General features: G+C 45.9%; 1 protein-coding gene across 3 annotated transcripts in view; it reads left to right on the top strand.

The window, feature by feature from the left end:
• The window catches only part of ALDH22A1 (aldehyde dehydrogenase 22A1), a 36,287-nt gene that overhangs the window by 12,284 nt on the left and 9,436 nt on the right, over positions 1-14,567 (top strand). For all 3 annotated transcript variants that reach the window (XM_087692658.1, XM_087692655.1, XM_087692659.1), the window contains 2 exons: positions 13,798-13,920; positions 14,084-14,237. In XM_087692658.1, coding sequence (XP_087548784.1) covers positions 13,798-13,920; positions 14,084-14,237 — 277 coding nt within the window. The remainder of the gene's footprint in view (positions 1-13,797; positions 13,921-14,083; positions 14,238-14,567) is intronic.

The following is a 14,567-nucleotide window of genomic DNA, read 5'->3' as shown; positions in this document are numbered from 1 at the left end:
AGCAGAGAGCTGGAGGGTGGGCGACGGGTCCCCATGAGAACACCCTGCATCACCACCCCCCCCAACTCGTCCCACCCAGCAGGATCACAAGCCTCCACCCCCACCATCCACTGAGGCATCTCGGCCCCCCCCCACTCGAGATCCCCCATGCCCCCCCCCCCTCATGGATCCCCCTCCGACTCTATCCCATAGCCTCCCCCTTCCAGGGCCACTCGCCCCCCCTCACACCCCACCACCCCTTACTTGTCCTCTTCCCCACCTTCTCCCTTGCCGATCAGCCCTCCCGATCCTCACCTAGTACATGTGCCGGGGCGCCCCCCCCCCCCCCAAAACACAACCACCAGCTCATCTGGTCCAGCCGCCCGTCACACCTTCCCTCGACAGGCGCAATTGCTCCCCCAGGAGTTTTTCCGCAATGGTCTGTGGTCTTATTTGAGAGTTGCGGAGCGCGGAGAGTTTCCACTATCTTTGGAGGTGGGGATCTTCGTGGTCCGCAAGTCAAGGAGCGGCAAGGTCCATTTACTTGCACCACCAGCAGCTGGACCAAACTATGCTTTCTTCTTTCAGACCTCTCATTCAGGAGAATAGACGATGACATAGATAGAAGTGGAGAAGAACTAGCACTCTTTTCCCAGCAGGCCAGGGTGCATGATAGACATTAATTGGTGGGTTGGAGCCGAGGTCCCACATGTGAGCATTATTTTTCAAGCCCCTCCATAATGGAGTTCACCGATAGATGCGATCGAGTGGCCCCTTGCATAGGCTGCCCGCTTCTACCAGTGTACAGAGTTACGCCTCTCAGCCTGGTTGATAGATGCCTTGGTGGTATTGCTTGGAGCATCTATCACCCCCATGGTCTGCCCGAGAGCCACCACGGGGGAACGGAGTTCACCCTCTAAGCCTGCGGCTAAGCGCATTCGCATGCCCATGGCTCTTCCTCTTCATCAACAGCTTCCACACCGAACAGATGCTTGTCTGGCTAGTCATAGGTTTCCCCATGAGTATACACCTAGCATCCTGGAACGTGAATAGCCTCCACTACAGTGGGGCACGTGGTTCTAGGAAATTGATTGCCCGGCAAGAACTGCAGCTTGCTCTTGCCGGACAGATCTACATCTTACTTCTTCAGGAGCACAAGCTCACCTCCTCCCAGGCCCATCGAGTAGAGAAGGTACTTCCAGGCAGCTCACACAGCTACTAGGAGTACTTCGTCGGTGCCCACGGCAGGAGTGGAGGCGTATGCACCTCTATTGGCCCGAGCCTCACCGTCGGCTGCCTGTGTACGAGATCATGGGACGATTGTGGCAAGGAGGGTCCTATGGATCAGACTGGATATAGGGGACTCGTGCCTTGGAATCCTCAATGTTTATGCTTCTACTAAGGTGAGGACACGCAGTAGGTTCTGGGTGGAGATCGTAGCAGGACTCCTAGAGGTGGACTCTTGGATTGTTGGAGGAGACTTCAACAACCTGGAGGCCTTAGAGGACGAGTAGGGTAGAGGCAGAGATTACGAGGGTATGGCAAGGGAGGAGTAGGAGGCATGGGAGGTCTTCCTCCTCGCAATAGAAGCTCGTGATGCTTGGTGGGACCCAGCTTTCCACAAGAGGGAGAGGTCACTGGACTTCTCTTGGGGATACAAGCGGTTGGGCGGTGCTCTTTTGGAGCAGCTGGACAGGTTCTATGTGGGAGAGTGGGCTGCTCTCGCGGAGGCAAGGTAGGGCAGTTGGTTGGTACCACTTTGTCTGATCACTGCCCGGTTCTCCTCACTCTTGATGCTTCTGCTTTAGCCCATGGCACACGATCCTGTCAGATCTCCTAGACTCGACCTACAAGAGGGAAGAGGTAGATTGAGCAGCTTTGGACTATGGAGTGGGCCAGGGGGGATCGGATTGCAGAGGAGGTTGCAGAGGCCTTAGCCGAGTTGAGCAGGATTTGCCAAGAGGCAGCCCTACAGGCTAGGCAGCAGAGTTGCGAGACCTAGCAGCCATGCAGAGACTACTCCAGGAGGCACTAGGGGATCCCACTCTCCACACGCAGGAGGTGCGCGCACGGGCAGCCCTCACCGGCCTTGAGGACAGGCACTCTGAGTTCTCCTTCCGCACTTAGCAACTTTTTGGGCACGGAAGGGGGACACGATGTGCAGGGAATTTTTTCAGGTGCATCAGCCTCGCACCTTAGGAGACCAGATTCGTAGCCTCCGTGATCAGCATGAGAGGATTCGCTCTGGCCGAGATGAGGTGTTGGAGATTGCCACTGACTTCTACTGACAGCTTTTTCAGCAGGAGGTAGTCTCAACGAGAGTACAATGATGTAGACAACAGGTTTGGGATTGTATTCCACCCCTGGTCACAGAGGAGATGGGATGCCCCCTCCTAGACCCCTTCATAGAGAAGGAGCTATCTAAGGCCTTCAATGCATAGGACGGGCAAAAATACCCGGGAGAGGATGGTCTTTCTAAAGCCTTCTTCACTACCTACTAGGAGGTGGTGAAGGACCCCCTACTATTCGCCTTTCAAGAGATTTTCCGCTCAGGATGGATGCCAGGGAGTTTATCGGGAAGTCTTGTTAGTCTCCTCCCCAAAGGGGGAGATCGGTTTGAGCTATCCTAGTGGAGACCGATCACCTTGTTGTCAGTGGCCTACAAGGCCTTGGCCAAGATGATCGGGAGTCGACTTCGCCCCGTGCTTCCAGACATCATTCAAGACACCCAGACAGGTTTTGTCCAAGATAAGAGCATCCTAGAAAATGTCTTCACTTTTTTCGAGGCGACCGAGTGGGCTCAACACAATGGTCAGGGATTGGCAATACTCCTGGACTTCGAGAAGGCCTATGATAGGATTGACTGGGACTTCTTAGAGGACACCATGGCGAGGCTTGGATCTGTGGGGTTTCAGCACTTTACAGATCGGTCACTAGTAGGGTTCTCATTGGTGGCAAGAGGGGGGAGGAGTTTCGGCTAGAGAGATCTATTCGGCAAGGTTGCCCTCTTGCCCCATATTTGTTCCTACTCTTTGCAGAGGCTATATCCTATTTCCTTTGCTTACGAGTGAGCAGGCTACGTGGCTTGCGACTTCCGGTGAGGGAGGAGACCGAGTTGTTGGACTCAGAGTATGCGGATGATACGGCTCTTTTTGTAGAGGATGATGAGCTGATGTTGGAGAGAGTGAGACTAGCGCTGGAGGTATTTTGCACTGCAGTTGGAGCGAAAATCAATTGGCAAAAGTCACTTGGTTTTCTTATAGATCGAGACTCAAGCACGGAGTGGGGTGTCCACCTAGGGTTCGGATGGGTGTGCAAGGGACATACCGTTCGATATCTAAGGTTCCAAATGGGACTCGATATCACTCTTGCCCATCAATTTTCTCTAGTTCTGGATTCTATTAGGTGGAAATTGACCTACTGGAGCACTGCCCGTCTTTCTTTAGTGGGCCGAGCCTTGGTGGTCAACTAGGTCCTTCTAGCGACGGCTTGGTACATCGCCTCTTGTTGGTGTTTGTCCTTGTCTTGTGTGGTTCAGCTTCGCTGCCTAGTGCATAATTTTCTTTGGGCTTGCTCAGACGGTTCTAGGGACTCGGGCCAAGGTGGCGTGGGTGACCATCATCCGGTATCGGTCTGAGGGAGAGCTTGGGATCATTGACCCAGAGTTCCAGAGCTTGGTCCTTTTGGGCAAGCTAGTGGTCTGTGGTCTCACACTAGGTAGACAGACCTAGAAGGTCCTTTTGCAGGAGGGTCTCTAGGAGTGTAGACCAAGGCTTGGCGGGGGTTGGAGGCCATCCTTGAGATGGATCTTCATGACTGCCCAGATCACGCCACCCAGATCTTCCTTCCTTCGCAGTTTACTTCGAGTGTGGCAGGGCCTTCGCAAGGCTCTATTTCAAAGGCCTCCAGGATGCTAGGAGGAGATAGACCGCCAGCCGGTGGTTTGGAACCCCCAGGTCAAAGATCCGGACGAGATATAGATAGGTGAGCAATCCCACATCCAATGGGCAGATTGGCCCTGCTCGCACTATCAGGTTGTGGATGGAGGTATACATGATGGTAGATTAGGAGGTGTTGCAGCGGGCATCAGGATGTCACGAGGTGCTGAGCTGAGGAGGAGGAAGATTGACTCAACGATCCCTTAGGAGTGGCTAGATCCCTCGATTCAAGAGGCGATGGAGTCAGGGGAGGTGTGGGCTGCTAGATTTTCACCGGTAGGTATCCCCTTACAGGTGGCAAGTAGAGTGGGTGGTGCCCCTTGCGGGACTTTCTTTACCGTGCAGGATGGAGGGCGTCTAGCTCTTGAAAGGGCTCTTGACAGAGGACAACAGGATGAGAAGATTGCTATCCTTTCCTGGAGGAGGATTCGTGTGGTCGGACTCCGGGGAAGACCTAGCGACTGGACCCTTATGTGCCCTGGGAGGAGTTTCGGGAGTGGCACCTTTGGATTTGGGAGAGTAGGCCACTTGATGAGTTGGAGTGGGATCCTAGAGAGTGGCTATGACTGGCCACTGCAGTCACCAAGAAGCCTCTGAGGTTCTTGGAGTACATAGCTAGGATTTGTAGACATGTACTGATGCAGGAAGACATGGATTGGGCGCCTTCATGTAGATGCTGGGCGGAGCATAGCATCACAGATGCCTTTCGTCGGACCTTCTGATGTCGCTTGTGGGACAGCTGGAGGCCAAGGAGGGTGTCGTATTTCCTTTGGCTTTTGGCACATGGGGGTCTGGCTGTTGGGAGTTGGTTGGCCTAGATGTAGCAGGATGAAGGTTGTAAGTGTTGCCCACAGTAGCATTTGGAAACTCCAAAGCATTGCCTGTGGTCTTGGAAGGCGGCACAGCTCGTGTGGAGAGGAGCTTGCTGTATTCTCCGCCGTGTGGCACCCAGCCTTGGATGTATCTCGTGGGGGGGCTTTTTGTTGGCAGACAGTCAGCTAGGGCTGCCATTGAAACTAGCCGTCCTTCTTGGAATGGGTGGTGATAACCTGATTTAAGAGTTAATTACAGCAATAAATAAATGCACATAAAATGAAATACACACTTTACCATAACATTCTTGGACAGTAGACACCCTGTTGGCCCCAAAATTGGCGCCCCTTGCAGTATTTCTTTAGCTTTCGTTCAATTGGAAGGAGTACAACTTGAGATTTTTCAATCTCCTCCTGCTAACCAATTGCTCTTGCTGTCATAAATGTCCAGCAAGCCTTTTAGGTCATTTGCCCCTTGTTTCACCCAGGACTTCTTCTCCAATTTGACCCTTGGCTGGCCAAATGCTGCCCCAAATCAATTCGGGATGGGTTGGCTCTTGAAATCCCTTGATAATCTTCAATTATCAGCTGCTGATTTCAGTCCCTTGAGCCTTCAATCTCTGGCACGGATCCCAAGGTGGCTGCTAAACCCTAATTTCTGCTGTAAATTAGGGTTTACTGCAGAAATTACAAATCAACCCACCAAAAATGGCCGAAATCTCCTTCAAATGGCTGAGCGTAGGTTGAAGGAGATGAGAGAATGCTGTAGAGAGAGAAAATTCTGAGATTTGTTGCAAAGAACCGATCAAAATCAGCTGTTGCCCTGCTGTACCAGCCCCAAACGGATGCACCAACAACAATAGGAGCATCAGAGACTGTGATCTTCAAGAGAAAGTGCATCAGCAGCAATTGTTAGCTTCCCAAGGTCAAGAATATGCAATCTCCATCACCAAAATGGTCTCCAATGGTTGGGAATTGGCCCCAAAAGCTAGCAGCAACAATCCAACACCTCTTTCCAACAGCTCCAAAATGAAAAAACGAGATTTCCCTCTCCCTTCAGCCCTATTTAGCCTTTCCTCCACTTGCATGGGAAAGTTTTGCCAAGTGGTAGCTTTCTTAATCCATTTTCAACAATTTCCAGCCATTTAATTAATTTTCAGAATTAATTAATTCTGAAAATTAATTCAGCCCTTAATCCATGCCCAGAAAATTGACCTTGCCCATCCAAAAATTAATTGGCTAGGCCATTTGCAACCCAAAGTGGTCCCATGCATTAATTGACCCTTGGACAAGCATTAATCTATTAATGCCTAGTCCCTAGTGTCACCACTGACACTTAATGGCCAATTAATGGTCCCAGGGGGCAAACTGACACCAAAATTCACTTAGAATCTAACAAGTGTAACTTGTTACAACTTTTGCTTTTGACACCCATCTTTTTCACAGGGTCCTTGGGCCTTCAACTGTAAAAAAGTAGCTTACACCTCACATGTGCAACACATGTGCATCTTTTAATTGCACATTTGATTAATCCTTTAATCAAATGTCAATTAAACATAAGCAAAGCATCAAATTTTCACGTCCTCGTGACAGACCACCCCCTTGAAAACCTTGCAATCGTCCTCGATTGCACTGTAATGTGCCAAAGCAAACCATGCTGCACTGGAATTTTCACAAGGCATCGTAGTCAACACAACATTGGCCACTGTTGGCTAACTATCTCGTATGCCCACCATTTGCTGAAAATTTCCAGCCAGCATAAACATAGCAGAAAGCTCAACAATAGTCCATAACTGTTGCCAGAAACTCATCGGATGCATTCCAAACTCTTGTTTGTCAACAGTGTTGACTACACAACCATAGTAAAGCATAAACCAAGCCGAAACCATGGCTGAATTGTCAATGGCATTCAATACACAGGTTGCTGTCCATAGAATCGGCTGAATACCACTGAAACTAATGATCATACACTGAAAACCAGCACTCGGTAATCAGTCTCTCATGATCATAACCTGATGCAAATATACAGTTTTAGAGCTGCAGTGAAAACCATACCCATCTGCATACATACCATTGTGACTAGTACATTGAATAGTGACCTCATGGCAGACATACTGTCAGCACAATACCTTGGATGCATGCTGAATATATTCGAGATCCACTATACACGAGAGTAGTCTATTCCTGGAGGAGTGGAAGTGCTACCTCCCCCTTGAGTATCAGGTGGTACTTTGCACCCTTGCCTTGTTGAACCTGAAAGAGCTCGATCCAAAGTCGGCTCTAACTGAAAGGCATCAAGGTAATGCTGCAACAACTGAGGATGGTCTGCCAAGTCATCCTCTTCCATCCATTTAGCATCCATTGGTGAACAGTTGTGAAACTTCACCCAATAGCTTATGGAAGCTTTACCTTTGACCTTTTCTCTTTATGCTCCAAAATCTGCTCAGATACCAATATCTTACTCAGCTCCTCTACATTGGACTGAATTTCAGCAGATACATCCTTACTAATTAGGCACATCACCATATAAAGGCCTTAACAAGCTCATATGAAAGGCATAGTGTATCCGCTAGTGTAGAGGCAATTTCAGCCGATATACCACCAAAGTAAACTGGCTGCCCTAAATTCTCATTCAAATCTTGCTGTCCAAAAACCATAGGATTAGCATTTACATCATGAACTTGCATTTGCATTTCTTGCCCAACTGGCACCAACTGCTTTTCACCATGAGCATCTTTAGGAGAATCTTGAGAAGGCTTTGGCTTGTTCTTTGGTGCATCTTGCTGTCCCGAAGTTCTAGAAGAGGATTTTCTCTTCTTGCCCTTGTTGTCCTTCGTAGAAGTGTTCAAAAACCGAGTAAATTGAGGATCTTTTGCCAATTCAGCAAAGATATTGGCTGCTGCCCTCATTCGATTCTTGAATGCATCATCAAATTCCATTTCCCCTTGTTGATCATCATCCTCTTTCTGCATTGAGGGTCCAACATCTTGGCCTTCGACCATGTTTTCAGCATGCTGTCCATGATTCGTGCCTTGTCCAAGATCAGGCATTGCATTTCCTTCTTCCCCATGTGAATGTGCATCATGAGAGGCATCATTACTGCTTGATTGCATCCCACTGTATGAAGACATCTTGCTGCAATTTCTCAGCTGAGCACAAAGATCAACACTATCACAAAGCTTTGGCTTGCAATCAGGTGCCTCGGGCCCACCAAATCAAGAGATTTAATGTATCCCGGCAATGGAACCATGAAACCAGCCTTCCTTCTTGGAATGGGTGGTGATAACCTGATTTAAGAGTTAATTACAGCAATAAATAAATGCACATAAAATGAAATACACACTTTACCATAACATTCTTGGACAGTAGACAACACCCTATTGGCCCCAAAATTGACGCCCCTTGCGGTATTTCTTTAGCTTTCATTCAATTGGAAGGAGTACAACTTGAGATTTTTCAATCTCCTCCTGCTAACCAATTGCTCTTGCTGTCATAAATGTCCAGCAAGCCTTTTAGGTCATTTGCCCCTTGTTTCACCTAGGACTTCTTCTCCAATTTGACCCTTGGCTGGCCAAATGCTGCCCCAAATCAATTCGGGATGGGCTGGCTCTTGAAATTCCTTGATAATCTTCAATTATCAGCTGCTGATTTCAGTCCCTTGAGCCTTCAATCTTTGGCACGGATCCCAAGGTGGCTGCTAAACCTTAATTTCTGCTGTAAATTAGGGTTTATTGCAGAAATTACAGATCAGCCCACCAAAAATGGCTGAAATCTCCTCCAAATAGCTGAGAATTGCTGAGAATGGCTGAGCATAGGCTGAAGGAGATGAGAGAATGCTGTAGAGAGAGAAATTTCTGAGATTTGTCGCGAAGAACTGATCAAAATCAGCTGCTGCCCTGTTGCACCAGCCCCAAACGGATGCACCAACAACAATAGGAACATCAGAGATTGTGATCTTCAAGAGAAAGTGCATCAGCAGCAATTGTTAGCTTCCCAAGGTCAAGAATATGCAATCTCCATTACCAAAATGGTCTCCAATGGCTGGGAATTGGCCCCAAAAGCTGACAGTAACAATCCAACACCTCTTTCCAACAGCTCCAAAATGAAAAAACTAGATTTCCCGCTCCCTTCAGCCCTATTTAGCCTTTCCCCCACTTGCATGGGAAAGTTTTGCCAAGTGGCAGCTTTCTTAATCCATTTTCAGCAATTTCCAGCCATTTAATTAATTTTCAGAATCAATTAATTCTGAAAATTAATTCAGCCTAATCCATGCCCAGAAAATTGACCTTGCCCATCCAAAAATTAATTGGCTAGGCCATTTGCAACCCAAAGTGGTCCCATGCATTAATTGACCCTTGGACAAGCATTAATCCATTAATTAATGCCTAGTCCCTAGTGTCACCACTGACACTTAATGGCCAACCAATGGTCCTAGGGGCAAATTGACACCAAAATTCACCTAGAATCTAACAAGTGTAACTTGTTACAACTTTTGCCTTTGACACCCATCTTTTTCACAGGGTACTTGGGCCTTCAACTGTAAAAAAAGTAGCTTGCACCTCACTTGTGCATCTTTTAATTGCACATTTGATTAATCCTTTAATCAAATGTCAATTAAACATAAGCAAAGCATCAAATTTTCATGTCCTTGTGACAGTCACCTCTTTTATGAGGTTGGGATGTAGGATACGATTTTTCTCATCGAGGGTGGGTCTTGTGCAGTGGTTGGCTTGGAGGCTTTACTCATCTGCAAAGTATTGGAGTCCACAATAGAGCGCTTAGAGGTATAGGAGATGATAGGTAGTCTTATAGGATGGAAAATTTGGAAGGCATGTTGTTAGGTGGTTTTTGGCGGGGAGTGCCTTTCAGTATATGTGACTTTGGCAGAGCTTTGGACCTCCATCATCCACTCCCTCCGCTGTCAGCGGGATCAGGTCCAGGGCAAGTCTCGAGCCCGTCAAGAACTCCGTTTTCACTTTTTGCACACTTGATCCCCTCCATGGCTTCTTGCTCCCCCCCCCCCCAGACCGCCTTGAGAGGCTTGTATACATGATGGATTTGTGATTTGCATCAGCTCCAGCTAGTCTGTTGAGCATGTGCACTTCGTTGTATTCAGCCTTCTGAGTAATATAATTAGCCACACTTTACTTGCAAAAAACAAGAAGGAATTCCAATATGAGCAAGGGTTTTGATTACAATGAATGTATCATAAGGAGAACAAGTTCCAAACAGAATCTCAAAGTAGATTGAGAGGCTTGTATACATGATGGATTTGTGATTTGCATAAGCTCCAGCTAGTCTGTTGAGCATGTGCACTTCGTTGTATTCAGCCTTCTGAGTAATATAATTAGCCACACTTTACTTGCAAAAAACAAGAAGGAATTCCAATATGAGCAAGGGTTTTGATTACAATGAATGTATCATAAGGAGAACAAGTTTCAAACAGAATCTCAAAGTAGACACCTTGTACTTGTACTTGTACTTCCTGGACCCACGGCTCCAAATGCACCACATAGAACATGAACTTGCTTTTTACAAAACTAGTTGTGGCCACGAGATCAGATCCTTTAGATCTTGTAGTGACACAACAAGCCTTTGAGCCGTTCTTTATGAGAAGACTATGAGATTTTGAAGTGAACTCCACCTCCCAAAGCCATCATCATAATTGCAAGTTTGGAATCAAGCACCAATCTCTTCCTTCAATCACAAAAACAAGTAGGCTTAACAACAAACAACAAATTTCCAAGAGGAGCTTTGTAAAGCTTAGCTTCAAACCACACTTATGGCCCTTCAAATCATTGACATTCATCTATGAATGTGCATTGCCTTATAAAAAAGCCTTCAAAGGTTAATCTTTTTCTGTATGTTTTGAAAAGAAGATGGGAAATAAGAGGGAAAAGTCCCAGACTGTCGTTGAACTCCAAGAGGGTGAGAGACGGCAACGATGCATCATGGTGGCCCATCACCTAATCAAAAGCAAGCCATTCAAGGCTCTTAATTTTTTTAACAAAAGTTTGTTTGTAGCTCTTGACTGCACCAAAAAGCATCTCTAGTTGTAAGATATCAAAGCATCTAATCACCAATCCACCTTTCCAATCTTTCATATGTTTGCTAATTTGGCATTGCTAGGCCATATAAGAGATAGACTTACTATTCTCGATCAAGATGAACTCATTTTGGCCCATCTCAATGGCTCTTCTTTTGTCTCACACCTTCAAGGTGGCCATATTACCTTAATAGAGCCTCACTAAGGCTGTTACAAAATTGAGCTTTAATACCTGAAGGCCCCCATCAAATGTTGAGCTCCTCAACCCTATGCCTACAAACTCCACAAAATCTGCTTTACATAGTCCAATGTCCCACCTTGTGGTGAAGATAATCCTCTTGTAGATCCAATCCCCATATTGCATACAAATAGATTTGCATTTTGCCATCCTAGGAGTAAATTCCCTTTCAAAAATGTCAAACTTTTTTTGCTCCCAATGCATGAACTTTGCTGGTGCCACTTGTGGGTTGGTACTTGCAAAATTTGCATGTCCACGCATGATATCCTACACTACTTCTAGGACGCTCAATGCTCACCTCATCCAACAAGGACCATTGTTGGATCTTCTTCCACTAGTAGTAGTGAAAGTCAGAGGTGTGTTGGATTAATTCGTTGTGTTCTAGTCTGTCACTAAAAACCCATCCCATCACATTATGCGAGCCTCGAGGATGTGTATTACATTGTGATTGATGTGGTAGGTGATGCCCCCCTCGAGTTGTGGCACGTTCTTCAATACATTCATCATGAGGATGATATCCTAGCCTCCCATGGGCTTGTCCTTGCTTGGAACTTGCGACTATGGTTTTGACAATAGAATCAAAATGTTGAGGCAAGCTAGCTCAACATTGGGGACTCAATGGACCACCTATTTATTAAAGCAATTCCACACACCCATGGTGATACTCTCTTATGGCTAGATTGCTTGATATCCAAGTGTTGTAGTCCCTCTTATCCTACTTCCCTTCTATTTTAAGGATGCAAACTAGAGCAAGATGGATGCTACCAAGAAATATGAATACTCATGGAAGCCTCGACATTCACCATTGTAGTCTCGATGGTTGTGGAAGGATGCTCCAATTGTTAGCGTGCCTATGTTAGTCATGTCAGTTTGTCATCTCTTGGCTGTGAGCTCTTGTCAGAGTTTGATGGAGACATAGGAGCTCTGGCAACTTAGGTGCATTCTTTTTATTTGTCGACTTCTTGTGTGCATTCCTAGGCTAGTTTTTGCTTTCCACAATTTGCCTACACTTGCGGACATTGTCACTATCATTTGGGATTTTTTTGGGGTCTCTATTTTTTGGCATTTTTTCTCTTCAGTGACCAGCATTTATTTCTGGTTGGCCAGTTTTTTGGTGTTTTGGCCATTTATAGCCGCACCCCCCACTTGGCAGACACACACACTCTTCGGTCTTTAGTCTTTTGTTTGTAGGTGCACACTCTGACTCTCCAACTCTCTGTGCTTGGTGCTGCCCCCCTCACTGATGCTTTGGGTCGCGTGCATGGACTCATCAGTCCATCCTCATTGTATCAGCATTCTTCTTCAGTCAATGTAGTATTCTTCCTTAATCTTCTGCTTCCTCTCTCTCTCTCTGTGCTTCTCTTTGTGTTCGTGTTTCTTTTCCATTGCCCACGCTTACACCAATAACCTCTCATCCATGGTGCACACCTTGTGACTCTCCTCGATTTGTCTTCCTCAATTCATTTCTCCCATGCATGCATGCAAGCAAGAGAATAGCATAGAAGAGAACACTCATAGGCAAAAGATGAGAAGGGGTCAACCCTCAAGTTCAAGAAGACTCACAAGCTCACTCCCTCACCCTCATCACCCTCGTGCAAGAAGAAAAGGGATAGAGACAGCAAGAATGGAAGCTGAAATATAGCACAAACAACTCTAAACCTTTATTATGTCTTTCATTTTAATCAGAAACTTTCCAGCACAAATAACTCTAAACCTTTATTATGTCTCACTTTAGCCTTTTGGCTCGTTCTATTTGAGTACAACACTTGGCTCTCAGCCTAGGCCTTCACAGCTTTTGATCCTAAGACTTTACAAAGTGCACCTCATATTCTGACTAAAGCAAAAAGTGAGCATGAATGTTGCTGATCCCACTTGTGTGATGATGTGATCACAATTTGCATGCCCACACATGAGATTCTTTGCCACTCCCAGGACGCTCAACATTCACCTCATCCCACCATGACCATTTCTTGGACCTACTTCCACAGTGACAACTGTCCTAGTGAGAGTGTTTGGACCATATGCTTTGATGATGGTGCTGCGAGGATGATAGGTGGTTGCATGAATGAGAGTGAGAGAGAGAGAGAGAGAGAGAGAGAGAGAGAGAGAGAGAGAGAGAGGTCTTATGAGGCCGATTTGAGACAAAATCATGTACAATGTTGATCATTACTGGACATGTTCTGGAGTATGGTCAGTGATATACTGTAAAAGAAGCTAAGGTGGTGTACAATACAAAATAATGCTCATGTAGGGATACAGTGGGAGGATGAGATAGTACGTGTCTAGCTGTGTAGCTGAATGATACTCGTATATCTAGTTGCTCCTTGTCAAGATTGGTGGAAACACCTTCATGAAAAAGAGAGAGAAAGAGAGTAAACCTTCATGAAAAAAAAGAGAGGGGAACACGTTTAATTTCGATATTCTGTGCAACAAGAAGCATGCTGATTTTTAGAAGTCTAATCAATGGAATTTCTTTGCGATGTTGTGGAAAAGGTGTGCAGCAAAATATGTAGAAATTTTATTATTCGTTTGACTATGCGGCCAAGAGATAAACCTCCAGAGGAGCTTGAGAAATCAAATGATGATATTGCTGTAGTCCTAGTTTCACTTTTGGTGTCGGATCAAATGCCATCCCTATTTTTCACCAAGTGCAACAATCCATTACTTTCCAGCTTTCATTTTAATCACATGATTATTAATTTGGTTACCTGAGAAATGCAGACTTACTGCTATTAGAGATGTGTGTTCGAAACAAGTTGGTAATGTTATTTTTGGGGGTTCCAGGGTGTCAAGCAGAGATTCCGGAAAAACAATGGTTGATGCAATTTTGGGTGAGATAATGACTACTTGTGAGAAGATTCATTGGCTACTAGATGAGGGAGAGCGCTGGCTGAAGCCTGAGTACAGGTTTGGATTCTGAGCTCTGCACCCTTTTACTGGATCACTTATAACAAAATCGTCAAAGTTTCTTGTAATATTCATAAATCATAAGTCAAAAATATTGAACCTATGCTTGTTTTCTGCTGTGGTCTTGATGTCATGTTTCTTGAACACTGCCTGAAATGCACAGGTCTACTGGGCGGTCGATGTTACATAAGACGGCAAGGGTGGAGTACCATCCCTTGGGTGTCATTGGTGCAATTGTACCTTGGAATTATCCTTTCCATAACATTTTTAATCCAGTGCTTTCAGCAATATTTGCAGGAAACTCTATCATCATAAAGGTAGCTTGCAGTTGTGTTTGCATTGTTACTCTTTTTTTAGACTTAAGTTTAGCTCTTTATGTCAAAGTATCATTGGTGCTTCTTGATGCTTGTTGGGAGGACAAACATTACATGATCGCAGATGTTGGGTGAAGTAGAGTCACACTTGTAAATGCTCAGTTTGGTGATGTGGTAATCATGAATTATTAATCAGGCATGGCACATGAAAGTCTACTTACAATTTAGAAAGGCAAAGGTTGGTTGATTAGTAGGCAGCCAAGGATACGCAGCATTGTCCCTAGCAAGCACATATACACTTATTGCTTCAAACAATCATAGCTTATGATGTGA

Source organism: Lygodium microphyllum, chromosome 14 (genome assembly GCF_053477565.2).
Source record: "Lygodium microphyllum isolate KBCC chromosome 14, Lygodium_microphyllum_v1.1.10, whole genome shotgun sequence".
Taxonomy (NCBI): domain Eukaryota; kingdom Viridiplantae; phylum Streptophyta; class Polypodiopsida; order Schizaeales; family Lygodiaceae; genus Lygodium; species Lygodium microphyllum.
The sequence above is the reverse complement of the archived record's forward strand: the minus strand, read 5'-3'. Positions and strand labels throughout refer to the sequence as shown.